Below are 21,934 nucleotides of genomic sequence, written 5' to 3'. Positions count from 1 at the left end.
AAGCCATCAAGAAACCCGGATTACGAAGCAAATGGAATCTCTTCCCCCTCCTTTTGTTGGTGTTTCTATCCTGTCTGGAGCCCCGTCTTTTTCAAGAAAAATCCTGATTTCTGGCGGGTGGTCTTGAAGATGTTCTTTTGTCGGGAGAATGTCAACGACTGGGTGGAGCCAAAGTCCAGCCTGGACGACGACTATCGGCAGCTCCGACTGAACATGGACAATCGCCACGAAGTTGTCCAGTGTTTATTAAGAACGAGGCTGGGCCTGGCAGCTATGCCGGATATGCAACACCTGTTGATAACTGCCAATGGAATCGAAGCGGGCATGAGAGCCACTTGTCTTGAGGAGGTGACCAACGGCAAAGTGAAGCTGCAGCGTGCTACTATGGCACACCGTCTGCTTGACCAGCTCGCTCAGCTGCTCGGTCAGTTGGAGTCTCAACGGGGTAAGGCTTTGGAGTCAGTTCAGGGAGTGGTCATCGGTCTCGAAAAGGTCGTCCCTTCACACAGCTGCATTGCGAAGTACCTCGACGAAGATTTACGCCAAGATAACGATTCGCTCTCTCAGGAGCTACCGCAGATAAGGGACAAGATTCGAGGAGACTTAGAGATGATTAGTGCTTTTGCCACACGGTTGGTGGAGGTGGGGCGGAAGCTGCTGTCGGTAGCAGCTTTTTGACAGGAGCAGGAGTATGAGAAGCAGCACATGGACCTTGTCAACTACATCGCCGGGGGTGAATACGGGAATGCTTAAACAGCAAACAAAAGTCATAACATTACTCTCTCGCGATTGAAATTCCTTGTCTTGAGCAAGTGGTTGGTGAACAGCAGCCAGCCCACCCCATGATCCTACCTAAAATCCACCAATCGCCTTTGTTCCATCACCATATCCGCCAAGCCCACTCTAACAACCTGACAGAATGTTTTTCCTGCATCCTTCCAACTTACACGCTCTCCCTTCCATCCTGTAGGAAATCCCATGATCATCTCGTTAACGTGTGGATCACCCCCAGAAAGATATTCCCACCAACCACCTCCCGTCCCGGCGCCAAGACGTCGCATAAACGTTTTTTGGGCCCCCTATTCCCAGATCTCGGCGCAACTGGACTGTGACTGACCGCCAAGACATCTTCCGCTGTTGAAACAGGTTAGCCAGCTCCGGACACGATGATGCGGATGGGCGGCAGGGATCAAGAAGGGAATTTCCGTGGTTTCGGTGAAGGGGGTGCTACGTTGTGGTTCAACTCCACTGACAGGTAGATGATGGTAGCAAACATCGATACCTTACATCGGGTGATGTGTAGGAGAGTTAGTGCTGTGTTACACTGATTGGCGTTTGTTCCATGACATTGTACAGATGCTGGGGTTGAAGCCAGGGATGATTCGTGCGAATTTCACTTCACAGAGCTGGGCAGACAGCCTCCATCCCACTGGCAGGGCCGCAGTGAAAGTCAGTTGAATGTCTCTCAGCCTCGAAACACACCGGAAGATGAAGAAATATTGCTCAGGACTGTCTGGGGTGCAGCTACCCGACGCCACATCGTGTCTGAAGATACACCTGTACAAAGACACGATGGAGAATCTTTCCGCAGTCGAAACAAAATCCCGGCCAGGCCATCTCAGAAGACAGGTGGGTCTGTCAGTCATGAAACCGGCAGTCATTCCTTGGTTTGGTAGCAGTAGTCCGTCCAGTTTACAAGGCAAGGTGGATCGGATGACATGTTGATATCATCAGGGGAGAAGTATAAAGACATCTCTTCCTGTCCAGGAGTCCAGACCATGACCATCACCACCACCACCACTACCACCACCACCAAGCCATCCATCTCTCCACTTTCAACCCTCCCCCCAAAACCAACAAAATGCACCCCCTCACCCTCCTCCTCGCCTCCATGGCCGGCCTAGCCACCGCCCAAACCAACACCGCCCTCCGCAGCACCTTCCCCATCCCCTCAGCAACAACTCACCTCTCCGCAGCCCGCACCATCCCCGCCGGCCAAACCCTCGACGGCGGTATGAAACAATGGGACCGCTCCCCCTCGACCTGCTCCGGCCAGTCCGAAGGCGGCGAAAAAGACGCCGTCTTCATCCTCCAAGAGGGCGCAACCCTCTCCAACGTCATCATCGGTCCCAACAACGGCGAGGGCGTTCACTGCAAAGGAACCTGCACCCTCAACAACGTCTGGTGGACCGACGTCTGCGAGGACGCCGCCACCTTCCGCCAAACCTCCGGAACCTCCTACGTCAACGGCGGCGGTGCCCGCGGTGCCAGCGACAAAGTCTTCCAGCACAACGGCGGGGGTTTGGTCGCCGTCAAGAACTTCTATGCCGCCAACATCGGCAAGTTGTATCGCTCTTGCGGGAATTGCGGGACGCAGTACGCGAGGCATTCGACGTTTGACAATATCAAGGTCGAGGGGTCGTCGCAGGTGGTGGCGGGGGTGAATGCTAATTTTGGGGATACCACCAGTGTGAGGAATAGCTGTTTGCTCAAGGGGGCTGCGTGCTGGATTTATCAGGGGAATAACAGTGGCAAGGAGCCGACCAAAATTGGGAGTGGTCCTTCTGGTACGGCCTGTGCTACCGCTGCTATCAAGACTTCGGGGTGCTAGTCCGTGAGGGCACGCAAGAGAGGGGTGACTGACAAAATGCAGGCGGTGAATCTATCTGGCAGATTGAACTTGTACATAAGGCGCTGGACATTCGCTAGTTCTTGAAAATGGTTATAAACAACGTCATTATTTCGTGTACTCATTCTGTGATATCCAAACCTACTTCCCTTCAACTCACTCAACCACCCATTCCCGCCCCAACCTCTCCCCCACACCCTTTCCCTCCTCGTCAGTCAGCAACCCCCGTCCCAACATCCACCTCATCAACACCAACCCACTCGCTGGCTTCACCTCCCCCATCCTCATCCTCTCCTTCATCTCCGGCACAGTAACCAACTCCCAGCCCGCCACCTCCCCATCTCCCTCCCCTGGCCTTGGCACAACCCCCTCAGGCAACTCAACCTCGAAACAATGCTGCAGCTGCATTTGACAACCCTCCTCTCCGATTTCTGTCTCCGTAAGCATCAATCTGTTCTCACCAATGGGTTTGGCATGGGAGCGAAGAAACGGAGAGGGGAGCCGGACCTCCTCGTGGGCCTCTCTAATCATTCCCTCCAGGGGAGAGAGGTCAGAAGAAGAGAGGCCACCAGCGGCGGTGCAGTCCAAGAGCGAGGGCCAGGCCGATTTCCACTTTGCGCGGCGGGAGAGGTACACTCGGAGCTCTTTTTCCTCAGAGGCTTCATCATCAGGGCGGGTGATGGCGCAATTAGCAGTGTGAGTCAAGGAAACAGTGCTGTTGAAGACAAGCTTCGAAATGTCAACATCCGACAGGGGCGTGGTAGCGGTAGACGTCCCCGCCCCGCTAGCCAGCGACGCGATCGAGGTCGAAGATGTAGCTCTCTCAAGGGTGGACAATGACGTCGTAGACGACGAAGTAATCTTCGGCGTGGTGGGGGAGCAGTAAGTGTAGGCGACAAGAAAAACACTTTCGTTGATAATCCCTAGCATATCCACCCCGCACCCATCAAGTTCCAAGACTGGCTCTCCGGTTGGTGGATAGAGCAGTGGGAACGACTCGTTGCACCACCGATACAGGGAGCGTCGGCCTATGACTCCAGCCTTTCTGTTCTCGGCCGCAACATGGAGGTGTCCAAGCCAGAGGGTTTCTCTCATTGCTTTGGTGCGGGCCCCGAACCCATCAGTGGACCCTTGTGCGACCTTGAGAGTGATAGTCTTGGCATCGTGGTCGACGAGCCAGTATTCGGTCGGCCAAGGGAGGTCAGAAACAAAGTTGTCGTGGATGTAGCCGAAGGGCTCTGCGTATGCGTCAACGAAGAAAGTGTAGTATTTTGCGAGGTGGGTGTTGTACGAGGGTGACGAAGGGTATGGCCAACTAGTACAAGAGAAGGAGGAGTTAGCCGACACTAACAGAAAAGTCAACGGCTGAGCGACTCATTTGCAGCGGAATAACTTGCGTATCAACCATGTTAATAAGGTCTAGGTTCGTGTAGGGGGCATTCTCTGCCAACTTGGCGCGGGTTTTAAGCAAGGCCATGGCCATAAGGCTGTGCAGAATAAAACACACAAAAGTCAGGAGAAACAATAATGTTTGGATACTTTTTGGATGAGGGAGACTTACGGGAACATGCTCAAGACGCAGCTGCAACAGATTGCGCCTTTATAGGACTTGCCTCACTTGCAACCCACGGCATGGAAACTTCCTGCCTCTTGCTTGTCTGCCCCGCCCAGGTGTTCCCAAACCCAGGCCACTCTGTCACGAACCTGTCTTACCGTAATACATTCCATAACCCATCGCGCCTAGCGGTTGCCTCAAAGTCCATCCAAACAACAAAGCTTGGCATCTGGCATAGTCCACATCTCCATCACAACTGCAGGGTATGTCCCTGGCCTGTTTGCCTAATGATCCTCTCGCATGATTCCTTGTAGGACTGGAAACCTCGGATGCCCAAACGATCCTGAGCAACCTGAACAAACGCGGCAATGAAGGAGGACCGACAGCGGCAGGAAAGACGTGGGAACCGTGCAGTGACTACCACCAAGTGTTTACGGCCGCGCAAACAGTGATTGGATGCCCAATGCGGACAGTGTAGGGAACTTTGGCACACCACGGGCACCGTCAGCTACACTCAGTGGCCCAATCTGCATTTGGTTGTTATCGCCGAAGCCATCCTCCTTCCCGACCGTGCTGATTGCGTATGACATGGAATCGTTGTGACCGTCATCCTGGAGGTTTGTGGTCTGTGGAGATGTTGTGCTAGCTCGTGGATCCGTCCGGCTTACAATCTTACTGTTGTCAGCAACAACATGGCGGGACAAGGCCAGGCGGCCCAAGTGCTACAACAGCCTCACGTCCTCGTCCTCAGCCAGCTCAACTTCCACGTCTCTTTGCCGACTGTGTGATGCCCTTTGGGCCGAGATGGCTCGGACCTTGGATGAGAGCTCTTGGTGTCCTGGTCCTCCCATATTCCGAAAGTTGATAATCACATACACCCGAATCTGGTCCCGTTGCAGGGGAACAGCATACGAGGCCCAACGACCTCGTTGTGCCCCATGATACCCGTACGCCACAATCCCTCAAATCCCAACTCACTCCAAATACTGGTCATTGAACTTGGCGTGGCTTCATGCAAGGATCTTCGGAATGTAACGTCGTGCGCCGCTGCTTTGTCAGGTTGGCCGCTTTTGAGTTCTGACCCATCCATAATCTCTCCGTGATCTTTGACAAGGAATTGGGAAATGCGGCCTGCTCGTCACTGATGGGGGTTTTGGGTTCTGACGTGCCGCTTGATGGGCGGGCAATTGTCTGCAGACGTCGACGATGTCGCATTCAGCCGGCCCAGAAAGGAAGTCCGGAAGAAAAGAGCTAGACCAGCATGGAAGCAAGCGAGCTGCTTCCCCGCAAGATCTGATTGGAAGGCTTGTTGATCGCTTGTCTAGTCCGTGATTTGTTCAATGCGATTCAAGCGGTTACAACATCGGCCCGGGGTGTCGGTACTAGAGAACGGCATGTGCCAGCCTCATTTTGTAGGCACCACGTCGATGTATAAAAGGTCGCATCTTCTCGGGACGAAAAGAGGGAGCCGGGTCGTCTCTAAATCATCACCAACAGCCAGTCATCAAACATCAATAACACCAAAATGCTGTCCATCCGCGCCATCATTTGCACCCTTACCTGCCTCCTGTTCTCAGGCTTGGCACTGGCACAAGCAACACCTCGGGCACCAGGCCTGACATTCCTCTACTCCCTCAACTGCACATTGGGTGCCTCTCTTCCTGTAGGAGCTGGTCCCAACGGCAACCGTGTGGTGATCCCCATCACCGGTGGATCCTTCAAGGGGCCTCGCTTGTCCGGTACGAGCTGACCAACCTACACCAACCTCCTCTTCCTAAGCTGACACGTTTGCAATGTAGGCAAAGTCCTTCCCCTCGGTGCTGACTGGGGCCTGATCGACTCCAAGAACACCTTCTCGGCCGACACACGCTACCAGCTTCAGACTGATGACAATGTCCACATCTTCATCAGCACAAGCGGTCCGGCGCAGTCCGATGGCTTCATCCACCTCCGCATCAAGTTTGAGACGGGCAGCTCCAAGTATTACTGGCTGAACAACGTAATTGCAGTCGGGATTCTGACATCAGGGAATGGGTACGTCGCTATTGATGCTTGGCAGTTGACGTCGCCGACCAAGGCTTGAGAGGGGAAACGGATGAGGAGGTAGAACCTGTTATGGTAGCATGAGTGGTTGGCGTTCTTGTTAGAGGACTCCGGGTTTCAGCCGCTCGGTGCTGCAAAAATTGACAAAGTTTTAGTTTTGGAATGCGCGACCAGGTGTCGAAGTGAGGTGGCTGCCTGGCTTTTTTCTCGCCACACAACAGAGCCTCGTTCCTGCTTCTGCCCTCTTTTTCCACCAAAACAGAAGCAGTCCGCCCCAGTCTTTCCTCCAGCCGCACAGCCTGGTTTCGACTTTACGCATTAAAACAACCTGTTGATCACCAAGTCTTTGACTCCGGTCATTATCCGTGCAGATCCTGACCACAGGCTGCACACCCAGGCATACGGCATAGTCATCGTTTCAGTTGGAGTTAGCCAGCAGTTGCTGGTTTAACTAGGGTGTTATACGCAACTGCGAGATAAATGCAGGCCTTTCGACAACAGTATCGGCCAAAGGCAAACAAGTATTACTTAATATAAATGGACGATCAGCAATATCGATCGTAGACGATGGTAAGCCCTTGGGGGTATAGCACACCACATTGTTAGATGTGAAACTCTGTGGGTAGTTACTCTCAACTAGGGAAAAAAGTAGAATTGGCAACATCAATGTCAAACACGGGAATAAACACCAGAACACCAACATGGTGACATATCACCGCAGAAAACACGGTCAAACAGCACTGCAAGCTGCCAGATCTTGCTTCTTCCTCATGGCTCAACAAAAGTCAAGCGCACAATGAAAAAAAGTAAACATCAAAAATTACAGCCCTGTCGACCCCGAAGGGCAAACAATGACGAAAAACTCCTCGATGTGCAATGAAGGCTCTTCGACATACCTCTAGGAATTCATGATCTCCCGGAGGCCAGCCAAGGTAAGTATAAAGAAGAAAAGAGAAAGGGAAAGTGGAAAGAAATGGAGGGGAACCGCCAATATATACTGGTGCTTCGGGTGGTCCGGGCGCCCTTGCAAATAGGACTCAGAATGCAAAAGAGCTGTGCACTGTGTGGGCTACGGCGATAGGATGGTGGGATTGATAGGCTGATGATAACCGATAAGGCAGCTCCAGGTAGCCACGTGACCTCTCAGGCCCCTGTGGATGTTGTCGTTTGGTTTGGCGCAAAAAAAGATCCGCGATTCTCCCGGACCTTCGCCGAAAAATCGCCAGTGGCAGAATCACCCGGAGTGAAGCCGTAAAAGTGCGCTGGGCCAGTTATATTGTGCGATTATCAGACGTCACTGAAGCTTATCATTATCATGTCATCCAACTATCCACCACCGCCCTCCAACAACACCACCGACGCCCAGGTCCCCACCAACGACACGTCCGCACCATCACAACCTGTTGCCCACAACGACTCCGACGACCTCGCGACCCCGCCTCAACCACATCCCCAATATGGCGCCGATGCTGCTGCCTCTGCTGTTGCCCATCACAGCTTACAGGCCCTCCAAGATTCCGTCGCAGGGCCCCCGCCGCCAACCACCCCCTTAGCCCTCGCACAACCCGCATCTTCGCCAGCCTCACATTATGTACCGCATGCTGATGGCTTGCCATACCATCCGCCGGCCAGGCTCCCACCAGGTCAGCCACCAGTACCCCAGGGCGGTTCTGCAACCCCTCCAGGCGCCGCCTCGAAGGTTACCCGCTTGCGCCGAGCCTGTGACATGTGTAGTCAGCGCAAGGTTAAGGTTGTACATCCTCTTCTCCCAAGTGTCTCTATGTGCTCCCCGACTGACGTGTTTTCGTCTTTCCAGTGCGATGAGACGCAGCCATGCCGCCCATGTCGCGACCTTGGTGTCGACTGCACCTTCAACCGCACCATGAAACGCCGAGGGCCACCAAACAAACACGCCGAAGCTGCCAAAGCCGCAAAGCAGCCCCGCCTCGAGCCGAATCTGAGCCCAGGACCGCACAATGCCGCCGAGACTCTGATATCCATTGCTGGGCTCCATGGTGCGCAGCCTGTGTGGTCCGCTGAGCTCATAGCCCCATTTGAGGTGCTGGTCCCTCTTGTGGACGATTTCTTCAGGTATATACACCCGCTAGCGCCTTTCCCTCACGAGCCCACGTTTCGAAGCTCCTTCATGAGACGCGAGGACAGGACAAGCCGAGAGTTCCTCGCCCTGCTGGCCAGCATGATTGGGTGTCTAGTGGCCTCATTCCCACGTGCTGCTCGACTGCATCTCAAACACCATCCTAACGGGCTGGCCATGTTTCCCAAAGCCATCAACTTCATCGAAAGATGTCGTGTCGTCGCAACCGAAGCTCGTGGTTCGGCCTTTCCTTACAAGGATGATATCACCGTCTATGATGCTGCGACTAGCTATTTTCTCGGTCTGGCAGCGGGGTACACCATGCAATGGAAAGTCTGCCGGCGGTTCATGAGCCAAACCATGGACTTTATCCGCGAGATGGGTTATCACAAGCCGCGAGAAACGGGGTCGCACATGTTTGGGGTTACCTATCGAGGGCCATCGTTCAACCACGTTGAAGACCAGCTGGGCAAGCGCATCTTTTGGTGCATGTTTGTCGGTGTCAGATCCATGGTACAGATCGGCGCGCCTCATAGTGAAATCATCTTTCCACCACCTACCCCGGCCGAACCATATCCCGAGTTCCCTGCCGAGGTCGACGATCAATACATTCTTCCACATCAAATCCTTGTACAACCGGAAGGCGTCGTGTCCCTAATGACTGGCTTCATCCAGGGCATCAAAATTTACATGACCATGAACGGTCTGGTCAGCATTGAACTTTCTTACGGGATATCCTCGCTGGGCTTTCATGATCAAAGATCGATGCTGGATGACTGTCTGGGGGCTGTCAAGCAGGTCATGGATCACTTACCGCCAGAGCTGACCATCAATCTTGGCCAGCCTACGAACGACGGGAGCAGCCTATCCGGCATGGATTTGCCGAATGCTACAAACTACTACGACACAGGAAATACTTATGTCTACCTACCACCCGACTATCTTCCCGTCCAGACACAGGCGAGTTCGCAAGATACCGAGACGAGGCGTTTGCAGTACGAGATTCAGAAAGCGAATATATATGCCTCTCAGCTGGCGACGCGTTCCTACTATGTTGAGCGCTACCTCAACCTCCGCGACAATCACCGCGAACAAGCACGAGTCCAAGCTGCTCAAGCCGCACAGGCACAGGCATATGCTGCCGAGAACGCTGTCAATGGTAACGGAACTGATGGCGCTCTGGGGTCAGATGCAGTCTCTAAGTCGGTCGCCGCCGCCGCCCTCCACGCAGCTGCTCAGCAGCAGGATCCCATTGATGCACAGATGTTTGCTGAGCGGGAGCTAATCGTGCAGAACCTGCTGACGGTCCTCACTTCCATCACACAACGTAACATGGAGCCTAACGGAAGCAGTCTCATCAACAAGATTCGCCAAGTCGCATCAACTCTGCTGAACTGCGCCCCGGATCGGAAGGGTCCTGTTGCGCAAAAGGCTGAGGAGCCACTAAGCAAGTTTGTGGATATCTTGATGAGATTGGAGAGGGCTGCGCCGACAATCAACCCGCAACACGCACATAATCTGCATTTTGATCACTTTGGCCAGCTGAGTGGGATGTTACCGCCTCCTTTGTTGGAAGATGAAGAGCAGGAGTTGAGAAATTGGGCTGATTTGAAGGAGCAACAGATACGATTCCTCCAGGGTGGCGGATTTGTGAGCATGATTTGATGGTGTTCGTTGTTGGAAAAGCATCAGCCAGCGTTGCACTTTGTTTTAATGAACGTGAATCGGACAGGAAGTTGGCCTATATCTTGCATCGTTGCACCAAGTTTACATGCCTTCGAAAAGGTTTTATCAAACGCCTCTGGTTCTGGAGAGGTGCCTACTCCCTCCCTCCCTCCCTCCCACTCCTCACAACCTCCCCACCCGTTCCAACAGAAACCTGTACCCCTCCAGCACGTACCCCCACCTCTTGCCATCCGGGTCTCTGTACATGTCAAACAAGTGCGGCTCCCCCTCCCCCAGCGTGAAGCCCACATCCACCCCGTGCTCCCTCATTGCCTTGACCGTCTCCTCGGCCTGCTGCCAGGGTTTGGGCGCGCCAGTTCATGTGAAGGATTAGACGGCTGCGCGCGTCGGAGGGGGTCATCCACCCTCCTGCTGCTAGGAGATTGGGGGGGATGTTGTAGGAGGTTATTGGGTTTGGTTGGACGCAGTCGAGGAGGTTGAATGGGGTGGTGGTATATGGATGGGAGTGAGAGGGGATGTTGGGGGTTTGCCAGAAGGGGGATTGGTAGTTTGTTGGGGAGTAGAATGAGAGGATTGCGGAGGGGGGGTGGGGGGAGGTCCAGGACAGGGACATGGCTAGGAGGCCGCCGGTTGAGTAGCCTATTGCTGCTGTGTGGGTTGGGCTGATGGTTATGGAGGATTTGAGAAGTTTGAGGGTGGGGAGGGAGGTACAGGCCCAGGTGTGGGCGGTGAGGATGTCGGGGAGGGGGCCGGTGAGGAGGGTTGTTTCGGGGCAGAGGCGGTAGTCGACTGAGATTGGGAGAAGGCCGTGGGAGAGGAGGTGGAGGATTTGGCGGGGCCGGATGTCTTTACGGGAGAGCATTACGTGGCCGCCGCCGTGGGTTATCAGGGCTGGGTAGGGGCGATGTTAGTGAGGTGGTGGTGGGTTTGAGAGTGGCGCACCTACAGTCCAGTCTTTTTGGGCGGCGGCTTGTTGTGGGGTTGGGTGGTAGATGTCTGCGCGGAGGGGGAGGTTCTTGTCTGTCACGTGGGTGAAGACAAGAGTTTCGACTTCGCCGGTGGTTTCTTGTGGCATGCTGCGGTAAAGGGCGGGGTTGTCGACTGGTTGCTTGAAACCGGTGATAACGCGGACGATCTGGACTCTTTGGTTGTGCCGCCTGTCCAGGAAACGTGTTGGAAGCCGCTTGAGCGCATGGACCTTTCCCAGAACTCGGGGCTGGCGAGGACATAGGGTCTGCCGTCGTCGAAGAGCCACCAGCCTTCGAGGGGGCCAAACACCAGGTCGAACCACAACATGCGGCTTGTGAACTCGACAAGCGAGACGAAGCCGTGGGGTCGGAGAAGCTTGTCGATGTGAGTGGGAGAGCGGCGCAGGTTGGAGGTGGCGTGGATGCAGTTGGTGGAGAGGACAATGTCGAACTGGCCGTGGTACTGAGTCGGGGGCTCCTTTCGATGTTGATGGTGGCGTATCTCATGCAGTTGTACTTGGCAAACTGCGCTTCCCTTCAGAGACGAGCGAGGGCGAGATATCGGTGAAAGTGTACTCGACTGGGATGCCACACCGCACAAGCCGGTCGACAACTTATTTGGTGGTTGATCCTGTTCCAGCGCCGAGCTCAATGATTCGGAATACACCACCTGGGCCGGGTGAGGCGCCGCTCAGAGCCTTTTCAAGAAAGCGCGTGAGCAGCTGTGACATGATGACGTACATGGGACTGGTACTGTAGACGTCCTCAAGGATATCGCGGTTCTTCTTGGATCCGAAAAGAACAGTGAGTGGCTCTTTGGCTCCGCTAATCAGCTTCCCCAGCTCTGCGCCGCAGAGGTCTCGAAGTATCTTGATGTTGTACTTGTCCGAGAAACCGTGGAATATCCATCGGAAGAAATAGACATCAGCAACAACCGTCTGCGGCTCGAAAAAGTCATGTACAGTCCGTGTGACCCTTTCTTAAAGGTGAGCTGGCATCGGTCCCGTAGCCTCTGGCTTTCTCATGCCCTCCGTGTCTTGCACCACAAATTTCAGCTTGGGAAAGGCCTCCGCTATGGCGAAAGAGACGAACCCTTGGTTCCCGCCCATCTGCTCTCGCTACCAGTACTCCATCCCTCAGCATCGCAGCGCGGAGAAAGACTCACATCCACAACCGTAGCCTCCCCCAACCCCCCCCAAGCATACCCCCTCACTGTATGCCCCACCGAAAACCCCTCATCCCACTATGCAGCTTCATCGCAAGGTTATACCTCCTCGCCTTTTCCGGCATCGACTGCAGGTAATCGTACCACGGCAAGCTCTGATCAAACGCGTGATTCACCGCCGTCTCCGTCGGCTCCTCGCTCCCAGGCCACTTCTTCATCGCGTCAACAACTTGAGCAGCTGGTTTCCACAGATCACGACACATGTACCCAACCTAGTTAGCCATCGGTTCATCCTCTAGCAACATCCTCGACACGCTCGTGTGAGCGACGAAACCTTTTCTCGGCTCTATGGAGATGTGGTTTAGCATCGCGTGGCGGATCAAGCGCCGGAGGTTCATGACGCCGATTTTGAAGCCGTTGGCGGCAACGACTTTGGCGGTTAGGTCTTCGAAGGAGATGGAGCCGGTGAGGGGGACAAATTCGGGGACGCGGAATTCCCAGATTGCTTGGAGGGAGAGGTTGTTTATGAACTGGTGGTTTTTGTCAGTTTTGGAGGCAGGGTGGAGAGGAAGGGTAGGGGGCACGGCTTATATCCCATGACAGCCATGAAAGGCCCTGCTTGGGGCCGAGGGTGAGGTCGTGGAGCTCCTTGGTGGTTGCGATTAGGTCTACCCTTGCCGTGTATGCCTCGCTGGCGGACTCTGGGATGGGAAAGTCGACTGCGCCGTCAACGTCCCACGATGGTGCTGTGAGATTGTGGGAGGCTAAATGGTCCGTTACGATCTTGGTCTTTTCCAGGTTGGTGTGTGAAAGCTGGGCAAGTCGAGCGTTGGACGTCATGGTGGGCGCTGATGATAAGGAGGTCGGTATGGTGTAGTCATCTCATTCATTCTAGCGAGGCTCTGTGAGAGTGATGTTTATCACTTACAGTGGTGATGGACCCGAGTTGTGGATTTGTAGACCCCGAGTGAGACGTTGAAAACACTACTGCGGGGTTGAAACACAGCGTGCGGAGACGGTGATAAATGCGTCTGAAATAGTTGGTGAGATCATTTGCAAGTAGTCGCGTTTGGTAACAACAGGGTGCTTCATCGTCTATTCCAGAGGGTACCAGGGGTACATGACCTAGGCGTCAACCATCATGGTGCAGATTGAAACCGATGTTTTCATTGTGGGCGCCGGCCCAGCAGGAGCAAGCCTTGCATGCTTCTTGACCAACTACGGTGAGCATAACGCGTAAAAGCATTACACCAGACAGCGAAAGCTAACAGTGCGTAAACTTAAGGGTGATGGGATTGATCATAAGCAAGGCGTCGTCGACTGTGAGGACGCCCCGGTCACACTACACAAACAATGCAACCTTTGGCATGTACATGAAGCTTGACATCTATACACGAACTTGAGCTAACAGAGTCCAGAATGCCTTCGCGATATTGGACTCGAGGAGGAATGTCGTCAACTTGCAACTCCCAAGGAACTGTTGATGTACTCGAGAATTTGCACCACCATGGGGGGAGAGGAACTCTCTCGGACGTACAACTGCGGGACAGATCCGAACAGATATGTGCGTCTCCCAACTGACCGCCTGTAGAATAGGTACTGATTGACATAGGGAGAGTTCAAACAGGCGAGTCCATGCGAACAGGCTGATCTCCCTCAGTCAGTGCTAGAGCCCATCCTTCTCCGCGTAGCAACACAAAACGGCTTCCACCTCCGCTGGGACTGCCAATTTGTCTCATTCCATCAAGACGAAACAACCTCCAAAGTCCACTCCGTAATCCAAGACGTCCTAACCAACCAGAAAATCACCGTCATCTCCAAGTTTCTCTGTGGTGCCGACAGGGCACGTAGCGTGGTAGCCCGCGAGCTCCAACTCCCCTTCAACGACACCCCCGGCGGCGGTCTCGCCCTCAACGTCTTTGTCGACGCAGACCTCAACCACATCCTCACCCCCCACTCCTCAGGCCTCATCCACATTCTCCTCCACCCCACCAGACCCCAACCAGACTTCTGCTCCCTCGCCATCGCCCGCTTCGTCAAACCCTTCACCCAATGGGTCTTCGTCATGCTCGCCAGACCAAACATCACCGCCATCACCGCCACCCCATCCGAAATCCTCACCCACGTCCACGACCTCATCGGCGACCCCTCCGTCAAAGTCACCCTCAAACGCCTCTCCACCTGGAAAATCAACGAGACCTACGCCGAAAGATACACCACCCCCGGCAAAAACAATATCTTCTGCCTAGGCGACGCCGTCCACCGCCACCCCCCCTTCAACGGCCTAGGCTCCAACACGAGCATTCAAGACGCGTACAACCTCGCGTGGAAAATCGGTTTCGTACACCAATCCCTTGCTTCCCTTTCCCTTTTGGATTCCTACACCGCGGAGCGACAGCCTATCGGTAAAGCAATCGTCAAACGCGCCAACGACACAGGTCGTATGCACGCCAAACTGTTTTCACTTCTCGGTGTCCCTAACCCGGACACAGCCGACAAATTGCAGATCCTATCCCGTCTGGGTGATGACAAAGCCCAAGGCGAGGAACTACGTCTCGCATTCCAGATTTTGGTCGAGGGGTTGGACGTGGAAAGACACGGTTTCGGAATGGAGATGAACCAGCTCTACCAGTCTGATGCTTTGTACCCCGATGATGAGACTGGCCCCCCTCCGACCAACACAGGACCTCCCGCACACGCCGATCTTTACTATCGCGAGAGTACCTACCCCGGCTCGAGGCTTCCACACGCCTGGTTGAGAGCTCCAGCAGCGGGGTCGAAGGAACCGATGATTTCGACGCATGATTTAGCTGGGAAGGGGAAGTTTACCCTCTTTACTGGGATTGGTGGCAAGAAGGGATGGGTAGAGGCGGCGGGGATGGTGAAGGGGTTGTTGGGGGTTGAGGTGGTGGTTCACAGTATTGGGTGGAGGGAGGACTACCGAGATGTGCTTTTTGACTGGGGTAGGAAGAGGGGCGTCGGGGAAAGGGGTGCTGTTTTGGTGAGGCCTGATCGGGTGGTTGCTTGGAGATGTGATAATGTTGGGGGTGGTGATGGCTGGGGTGAGAAGCTGACGCGGGTTATGGCGCGGATTTTGGGGCGCTGGTGAAATGCGCCGGGACTGCTGATGGGGACAATCTTGGTGAGATGGGGATGAGTGTTGCTTTGGATCTGTTTTTGCTTATTTGTTGTTCAACGAATGAGGACCTCCAATAAGCTTGTGAACTGAATGGCCCTGGACCGAAATTCTGAGCGATTGCGCTGGGAGTCAAGCCTCCAACTCGGTGATAATCCCCAGTGCTGCAAGTCCATATCCCAAATTCCGAACAGAAAACCCGTATAGCCCTGTAACTACACTCCCTGGAGGCACTTCAAGTCGCTTCGTCTCAACTCTCCAGTCCTCCGGATAGGCGTCTTCGACCCCCCGGAACAGGTGGGATCGGCCCTGGTTGGTGAAAACCTAGGGATTGAAGTGATGTTAGCCCCTTATGCTTCACAGACAGGACGATGTGTGGTGTTTGCAGACATGCTAACTCACCTCGAATCCAGTTAGGACGCCTTCTGTACACTCCCATGTTCTGCCAGTCTTCCGGTACTTCTGGCAAGTCTCGACAGCGGTAATTCTTTCTCCCCCAGGTCCATCGATTACAAACGTGCTCGACTGAGTGTCAGGCTCAAAACACGATGAGTCGTCGTCCCATTCAAGTTCTGGTGCCCGACCGAAGCTCTGAGAGCTCAATGGAACCCCCTTGTTTTCATAAGCAAAAGTGATGATTTCGGCCGGCTGATCCCAATATATTCTCAGTAGGCTTTTCAGATGTACACCGCCTGGGCCGCCGAAATGGGTCCAGAACAGTGGTCTGAATCCCTCCGCCAATGCTTTCGCAGAGAAGAAGCACTCTTCATTCAGGTTGAGTTGAGAAGGGGGAATATCGGGATACCATATTCCGAAAATCCTCAAGTCTGAGATATTTTCTGTGTCGCTGAGCTCGGAACTTTGCTTCTTCACGATACCAATCTCGACGATTCTGAATGCCTACAACGCCTTGTTAGCTTCACGCGTCTTTTATCAGAACCTTTCACGTACATCGGACCAGACTTCCAGTGATGAAATATTTGATACACTCCCAAGCCTCGTTGTTTTTGCAGCATCATGAGGATCGCCCAGCCAAGGGGTCAGTCCTGCCGAATCCGCAAACTGCAAAGCGTGGATACCTCTCAAACCAACCGCAACGTTGAGGCCCCGTAGATCAGCAGCGTTTAGGGTGACGGATCGCTCCTTTTCCTTGGGACCCAGGTGGCCAGCGCTTTCTGTCTGCGAATTCGACACAATGGTCAAGCCGGAGATGTACGTAAAGGATCCCACATCTATGGTTGACGCAGGTATTCGGACTGTCTCGTTGGGGATAGCAAGAGATTGTACGGATTTTCGGAAACATCCCACTTGCAGCGGACCCACCGTGCCGACTAGGGACTCTGCGGCACTCCCCCCGACTCGTAGAGTACAGTCTGGCCGGGGCTTCAAGAGTGCCAAATGACCCCTCTTCGTAAACGCGGCGTTTGGAGTTGGACAGAGTTCCAGGATGTCAACAATAGTCAATATCTTCTGCCAGGCTTGCCCTCTGTTGCGAAGGCCGCTCCAGACATCCTCATCCGAGTCGTTGCTGGTGTCGGTAATCCGGTGGTAGAGTAATCGCCAATCACGGGCCCCTTGATATGGATCTCGATGAAGTTCAAACAGGCATGAAAGTTCAGAATTTAAACCCATAAATTGAGAACGCCAAAACTGTTGACGATCAAAAAGATGCCAAAAGGATCGCGATGCCAAACGGGCATGGAGGGCGTCACGGAGTGGTAAATAGCAGGCAATCACAGAGCAAAGCTCCTCCGGGAGGGAGAGGAAGGGATCGTTTCCTGACACTAGGCCGGATAACAAGTTATCGGGGACAAGAGGAACATCGTAGACTCCGTACCGCTCACTCAGTATCTCGTGGAGGTCGACAAAATACGGATCCGATGTGAATGGCGGCACATTAGCGGTGCTCGCGTTGGCGGTGATATCCCAAGGGAATGAGTCTTTCGATGAACACTCTGCTGACTGCGAGATTTCTCTCCAGCGCCAATCAAGCCGCCCATCGACGCACAACGACGGCCATACGAAAGATTTTAAGACATCGAACAACCTTTCAATTGGCACCGGGCTGGGGTATATGGCCTCCTCGAGTAACTTCCAACAGATGTTGTGTACAGGGAATCCGAATTTGTTGTTGATTTCACAAAAATGGGTTCCAACGACGTCTTGCTCTGAAAACCTGTAGCCAGGGTCGTCGTATCGCCCAGTTGGGTTTAGTGGGGCGAAGAAGGAACGAGAGGCAGCACTATTCTGTTTACCCACACCCGTGAGGTTAGTTCGGTTGCTGATTGAACAGCGGCAGACTTTGGAACGAGTTTGTTAGGGGGGAGGGCCTCATGAGGTACGCGCTGTTGGGTGGGTGACTTACGGCCACGAAATTCTTGATTCCATGATGAGGACATTGGCCTTGACCCATATATTTGCCATCCGCAGAGCGGACAATGGTATCGACCCATGGTTGTATATGCTATGCGAGGTATGGTGGACAAGAATAAGAACAAGATTTCTGCTTGGTGTTGTTTGTGGAAGACCTGCAAATGTAGGCTGCAGTGCGGGGTTGGGAGTGGCTGCCTAAAGGTTGACCACAAGCACAAAATGATTGGTTAAACTTAAAACAGACCAGGACACGCACCCCACGACTGTTATGCCATGTTGGTTCTTTTCATCTCATGGATATATCACTTGTCATGTCTCTAGACAGCCATGCTAAAAACTGTTCAATTGACAAACCTTTTCTAGAAAAACCCCATCCAATTCATGCCAGGGTTACCTGAATTTCTTATATCAACTCTACACCTTGAGAAAACGAATATACGCTCAAAAATCAATCCTAAGGCTTAGTTACCTAGGTAGCACAACAGTACTTGGAACAAATGGGATGATGGCTGAATATATGCTGAGTGGCCTCCTGACACCCCTCAACACCCCTGAAACACCGGTAGCAATACATTACTATCATGAGGCCATGGTCCTATTCTTCAGCATTACAATGGGCAATATGGTGCCAGAACACAGCTTCCAGGCCTGGATCCTATGGTCATCTTGCTCAAAATTCTATATTGAACATTATTTACGTCGAGTATGATCTCCCAACCCTAGGGCCCTGCAAGATCGATGGATTCTTGGGCTGTGTCTGCTGCCCGTCCGGAATGCAGGCCTTCCTGTTGTCTGCCCGGGCTCAATTACAGTGTAATAACCGTTAAGATGATGAATCCAGGTTTAAGACGAGTTCGCAACTACAATAACCGACATGCCCAGGATTTAAAAGGTGGCCCAGCGTACCCAAGAATGATCCGCCATCCAATACTTAGTAGGGCGGCCACTTGACCACGTGCCCACTTGGTCAAGCACATATTCGTTGGTGCGACCCTGCCTGTCGTGTCCCTTATACACCAGGGGGTGAGGCTCAGAAAAACGGTCCCCAGTGGGAGGAAGTAGGGCTCGGCCGACTGCCGGGCGGGATCGTATGGCGGCGTATTGAGTCTGGACACCGTGTATGATTGGGAACCTGTAAAGGAAGTTCTACTGTGACCACAGTGACCTCAAATCTTACTTTCCCACAACGGTAGATACGTCGATGCAGGCCAACACTCACACCAGCACCACTCGTCCATAGTTTACGGTGGCATCAGGCGATTCAAGCAACACGGACCTTTAAGACATGAATGCATAGAGACAAGCTTTAAGGAGGCATAAATACAGTCTAAACTTACATACAGTCATAATTCGACCTTGATGTGACCTGTCTCAATCGCGAAATCACCTCCAGCTTCATGCGCTCAAGGGAGACGTCATTCACACTGCCCGCTCAGGGTGGTTGATGAGATGAGACAACTCAAGACGGCCCTCGGCTCGGCTCCAGTCATCTCACGGCCCCAGGTTTCGTCTTGGCTTGGAATTATCACGGCTTGTCTCACTTTACGGGCTCGCAAACCTTTCGGTAGTTTTCCGGGCCGACGTTTTGGCGTCAATGCCTACCTACCTACTTAGATACCTACCTAGTACCCACCAGTGTCGGGCTATGACCCTTACCCAGGTGCGCCGGGGTGACTGGTGACCCCGAAGTTGAATTTAGCACCCTCACGACGACATTAACCACCAACCGCCCAGGCACGGTCGGTATCACCACTTTTTCTTTAGAAGCCTCAAAAGATTGTCCCAGAACCTGGCAAGGCGGCAAGTTAAGCCGGCCCTGGGCTTGGCTTCCATTGCCAGTTCATCTCATAAGACGAGCAGAGACCGTCTCATCCCTTGGACCAACGGAGCAGCCCGCTTGAAGGAGGGCACATCAACCATATCAACTGACCTTCGTAATTATGCCCCCCGGACTGCGACTCTGGAATGGGTATATATTCCGGCCTCAGTGTTTTCCGTATGTGGTATATTCTTCCTAATTAAACGTATTAATGGACTAGGGAGGCGCTGCTCGGATGGATTTGAGACACCTAAGTAGACACGAGCAAAGTCGACATCCCTGTTTAGGTAAGCAGGTGTGGCATAAACATACTCTTTTCTTTATTTTCCATCCTTGCTTTCCCTCTCCTATGGTACACCACCCCTTCACTAATTACATTATACACAGGAAGATGCCCTGCCCTTTCTCCTTTCCCCTGTCTATGACTTTGGCTTGCCCTTAGTCGCGCGGCTGTGGCTTCACTGGAGAAGGGCTCTCTTTCTTGATCTCAGGAGAATTCTCTGGCTTTATCAAGGGAGAATCTGCCGGAATGGCGCCGCAGTCGATGAGGAATTGTGTGAGGGGACTCACTCGGCGGTGTTGTCCCTGTTCAGACTGTGGTTGTTGGGGGTGTGGCTGCTGGGGGTGTGCCTGGCGCTGCAAGGCCATCAGTGGTGCAGGGCGAACCAGGGCAGCGGACTGTTGTTGACGGTGCTGTTGTTGCCGGACTTGTTGATGCCCCTGAGGCAGGTGTGGCTGGACTTGTTGATGTCCCTGTGGCGGTTGTGGCTGGACCACAGGCTTGGGAGCCAAGCGGGGGAGACGCTGGCGTGGGTGAGGCTGGGGTTGAGCCGCGGGCCGAGCAGGTCTGGGTTGAACCGCGCGACGAGCTGGCTGGAGTTGAGCCACCGGACGAGTAGGTTGTGGGTTATCCGGCATCAGCCGGTGGTGCTGTGGTTCTCTTTGGACCTGTCGCAGGGCCGGAGGGCCGAGCTGAAAAGGACCGATATGGTCCATTTGCCGCCTCCTCTGCTCCTCCAGCGACTCCTGTCGTGTGACCCAAGCCTCGATTTGTCGCTTCTGCGACTCCAAATGGTTGGCTTCCTGAGCCAACGTCTCTCTGGTTCTAATCTGCAGGAGCTCGTCGGTTCTTGGCCACGGCCATCGCGTCTGGTATTCTGGGCTTTGCTCCCAAGCTGCCTCCTCCTGGAGGGTGTTTTGCAGGCCGAGGTAGAGAAGATCAAGCTGGGTCATCTCCTCCAACAACGCCAGCACTTGTTGTCGGTCTGCAGGCCAATTGATGGATCCTGTTGGGATTTGGGTGATGAGGGCCTCAGCAGCTTGGGAGAGCTTGTCTATCTTGAACTTGAGATACTGGGTCGTTGTGTACCAGCTGGGTGGTTGGTGCATATTCTCCATTCTGTCCGAGTCGCAATGAGTCGATTTCTGGGGAATGTTTGACAAAGTTCTGGGGAGTATATAGCTGATAGCTGTTTGCTTGATGCACCTGGGTTGCAGGAGAGGCCGGTTGGGATGTTTTGGTTTGACGATGAGGACGACTCGTGCACAATATAAGCAGCTGGGCTTGTTGATTGTTGTTATGGGTGAAAAGGTACGTGGGGAAAGTTGCGTGCACAAACAGTGACCGTGGAGAGTGACTGAAGTTAAGTGAATGGATTGTGCGCAATGACCACTCACAGCGCTGCTTAGCGACCCCTACGGGTACACACCTGTTTTGACAGGGCGGTGTAGTCAAAACAGATTTATTCAGCTGTGTCACCCCATCCCGTCCGGCAAAGCATAGGTCATTGTTACCGACACTAGGTCCAGGACTAGATAATAACACTCCTTTATGACCACAATCCCAATTGCTCATGCACTCTGTTTCGTTGACGCCCAAGATTCCCGTTTGCTTATGTCTACCTTCAAACGCATATGACGTGCCTCCATCTCCTGATTCAATATTGTTATTCAAGAGGAGGCAGCAAGACGCTGTTGTACCAACGATACTCAGTCATGGGACTGGTGGTCGCTTGTTGTGCCTGTGCCCAGACTACTATACAGGTCCTCGATGTTATGAGAGGACTAATCTGTTGGCCCAGCCATTCTCGGGAAACAGCTTGCTCTGGGTCGTCTACCTTCGGCCAGCCTTGCAATGGCACTTCTTAGATAATGAAGTGTTGTGATGGCACCAAATCGAAAATGGAGTGACCACTTGTTGACTTGACACAGCTGGCACGGTATATCTCAAGTGATTGCTTTACTCCCCAAATAACAGTAGGAATGTTATCGATCTACTTTGTACATTTTAGGCTGTAAATGTGAACGAAATATAGATTGCAGAAAGCGACATCTAGAATGTACAGACCTTTCTAGCGCGCGCCCCAGTTGGGTTGTGCTGGCTTTTGCTGTTCGTGCATCACGGTGTTCCGTTTCAGCAACAATGTCAAATGCGAACGGCCACAAACAGAGCAGAACCAAGCCGC

General features: G+C 53.5%; 10 protein-coding genes across 10 annotated transcripts; 5 read left to right on the top strand and 5 right to left on the bottom strand.

Annotated features, from left to right (window-relative positions):
* Positions 1-213: 213 nt before the first annotated feature.
* Positions 214-678, top strand: QC763_510957 (uncharacterized protein; the record flags this gene model as incomplete). Its single annotated transcript, XM_062913663.1, has 1 exon — positions 214-678. The coding sequence occupies one exon, from the start codon at positions 214-216 to the stop codon at positions 676-678; it is 465 nt and encodes a 154-aa protein (XP_062765112.1).
* A 1,183-nt stretch (positions 679-1,861) lies between these two features.
* QC763_510960 (uncharacterized protein) lies at positions 1,862-2,611 on the top strand (the record flags this gene model as incomplete). The annotated part of the gene is made up of 1 exon (XM_062913664.1): positions 1,862-2,611. One exon carries the CDS (start codon positions 1,862-1,864, stop codon positions 2,609-2,611), a length of 750 nt encoding a protein of 249 aa, XP_062765111.1.
* A 174-nt stretch (positions 2,612-2,785) lies between these two features.
* QC763_510970 (uncharacterized protein) lies at positions 2,786-4,106 on the bottom strand (the record flags this gene model as incomplete). Its single annotated transcript, XM_062913665.1, has 2 exons — positions 2,786-3,944; positions 4,027-4,106. The coding sequence occupies 2 exons, from the start codon at positions 4,104-4,106 to the stop codon at positions 2,786-2,788; spliced, it is 1,239 nt and encodes a 412-aa protein (XP_062765110.1).
* Positions 4,107-5,340: 1,234 nt separating this feature from the next.
* Positions 5,341-6,434, top strand: QC763_510980 (uncharacterized protein). Its single transcript, XM_062913666.1, has 2 exons — positions 5,341-5,923; positions 5,984-6,434. Exons 1-2 carry the CDS (start codon positions 5,710-5,712, stop codon positions 6,265-6,267), a joined length of 498 nt encoding a protein of 165 aa, XP_062765109.1. The 5' UTR covers positions 5,341-5,709; the 3' UTR covers positions 6,268-6,434.
* A 1,010-nt stretch (positions 6,435-7,444) lies between these two features.
* QC763_510990 (uncharacterized protein) lies at positions 7,445-10,170 on the top strand. Its single transcript, XM_062913667.1, has 2 exons — positions 7,445-7,977; positions 8,044-10,170. The coding sequence occupies exons 1-2, from the start codon at positions 7,543-7,545 to the stop codon at positions 9,985-9,987; spliced, it is 2,379 nt and encodes a 792-aa protein (XP_062765108.1). The 5' UTR covers positions 7,445-7,542; the 3' UTR covers positions 9,988-10,170.
* A 1,420-nt stretch (positions 10,171-11,590) lies between these two features.
* On the bottom strand, positions 11,591-12,359 carry QC763_0077990 (uncharacterized protein; the record flags this gene model as incomplete). The annotated part of the gene is made up of 2 exons (XM_062906063.1): positions 11,591-11,951; positions 12,190-12,359. The coding sequence occupies 2 exons, from the start codon at positions 12,357-12,359 to the stop codon at positions 11,591-11,593; spliced, it is 531 nt and encodes a 176-aa protein (XP_062765107.1).
* A 54-nt stretch (positions 12,360-12,413) lies between these two features.
* QC763_0077980 (uncharacterized protein) lies at positions 12,414-12,981 on the bottom strand (the record flags this gene model as incomplete). The annotated part of the gene is made up of 2 exons (XM_062906062.1): positions 12,414-12,646; positions 12,726-12,981. The coding sequence occupies 2 exons, from the start codon at positions 12,979-12,981 to the stop codon at positions 12,414-12,416; spliced, it is 489 nt and encodes a 162-aa protein (XP_062765106.1).
* Positions 12,982-13,282: 301 nt separating this feature from the next.
* On the top strand, positions 13,283-15,250 carry QC763_511100 (uncharacterized protein; the record flags this gene model as incomplete). The annotated part of the gene is made up of 4 exons (XM_062913668.1): positions 13,283-13,364; positions 13,426-13,506; positions 13,560-13,705; positions 13,754-15,250. The coding sequence occupies 4 exons, from the start codon at positions 13,283-13,285 to the stop codon at positions 15,248-15,250; spliced, it is 1,806 nt and encodes a 601-aa protein (XP_062765105.1).
* QC763_511110 (uncharacterized protein) lies at positions 13,426-17,799 on the bottom strand. Its single transcript, XM_062913669.1, has 5 exons — positions 17,643-17,799; positions 16,229-17,577; positions 15,680-16,177; positions 15,295-15,601; positions 13,426-15,134 (listed from the first exon to the last, which is right to left on the bottom strand). The coding sequence occupies exons 1-4, from the start codon at positions 17,728-17,730 to the stop codon at positions 15,410-15,412; spliced, it is 2,127 nt and encodes a 708-aa protein (XP_062765104.1). The 5' UTR covers positions 17,731-17,799; the 3' UTR covers positions 13,426-15,134; positions 15,295-15,409.
* A 2,108-nt stretch (positions 17,800-19,907) lies between these two features.
* On the bottom strand, positions 19,908-20,867 carry QC763_511113 (uncharacterized protein; the record flags this gene model as incomplete). The annotated part of the gene is made up of 1 exon (XM_062913670.1): positions 19,908-20,867. One exon carries the CDS (start codon positions 20,865-20,867, stop codon positions 19,908-19,910), a length of 960 nt encoding a protein of 319 aa, XP_062765103.1.
* Between the last annotated feature and the right edge of the window lie 1,067 nt (positions 20,868-21,934).

Source organism: Podospora pseudopauciseta, assembly GCF_035222475.1.
Source record: "Podospora pseudopauciseta strain CBS 411.78 chromosome 5 map unlocalized CBS411.78m_5, whole genome shotgun sequence".
NCBI lineage: Eukaryota > Fungi > Ascomycota > Sordariomycetes > Sordariales > Podosporaceae > Podospora > Podospora pseudopauciseta.
This window is presented reverse-complemented; position numbering and strand designations above follow the sequence as displayed.

Bases quoted from the DNA above. Each gene is read 5' to 3' on its own strand.
- QC763_510990 (XM_062913667.1), top strand. From the start codon at position 7,543: ATGTCATCCAACTATCCACCACCGCCCTCCAACAACACCACCGACGCC. The intron at 7,978-8,043 runs GTTGTACATCCT...TCGTCTTTCCAG, and splicing joins GTAGTCAGCGCAAGGTTAAG to TGCGATGAGACGCAGCCATG.
- QC763_510980 (XM_062913666.1), top strand. From the start codon at position 5,710: ATGCTGTCCATCCGCGCCATCATTTGCACCCTTACCTGCCTCCTGTTC. The intron at 5,924-5,983 runs GTACGAGCTGAC...TTTGCAATGTAG, and splicing joins CAAGGGGCCTCGCTTGTCCG to GCAAAGTCCTTCCCCTCGGT.
- QC763_511110 (XM_062913669.1), bottom strand. From the start codon at position 17,730: ATGGGTCGATACCATTGTCCGCTCTGCGGATGGCAAATATATGGGTCA. The intron at 17,578-17,642 runs GTAAGTCACCCA...CTCGTTCCAAAG, and splicing joins GAATCAAGAATTTCGTGGCC to TCTGCCGCTGTTCAATCAGC. The intron at 16,178-16,228 runs GTACGTGAAAGG...AAGGCGTTGTAG, and splicing joins CACTGGAAGTCTGGTCCGAT to GCATTCAGAATCGTCGAGAT.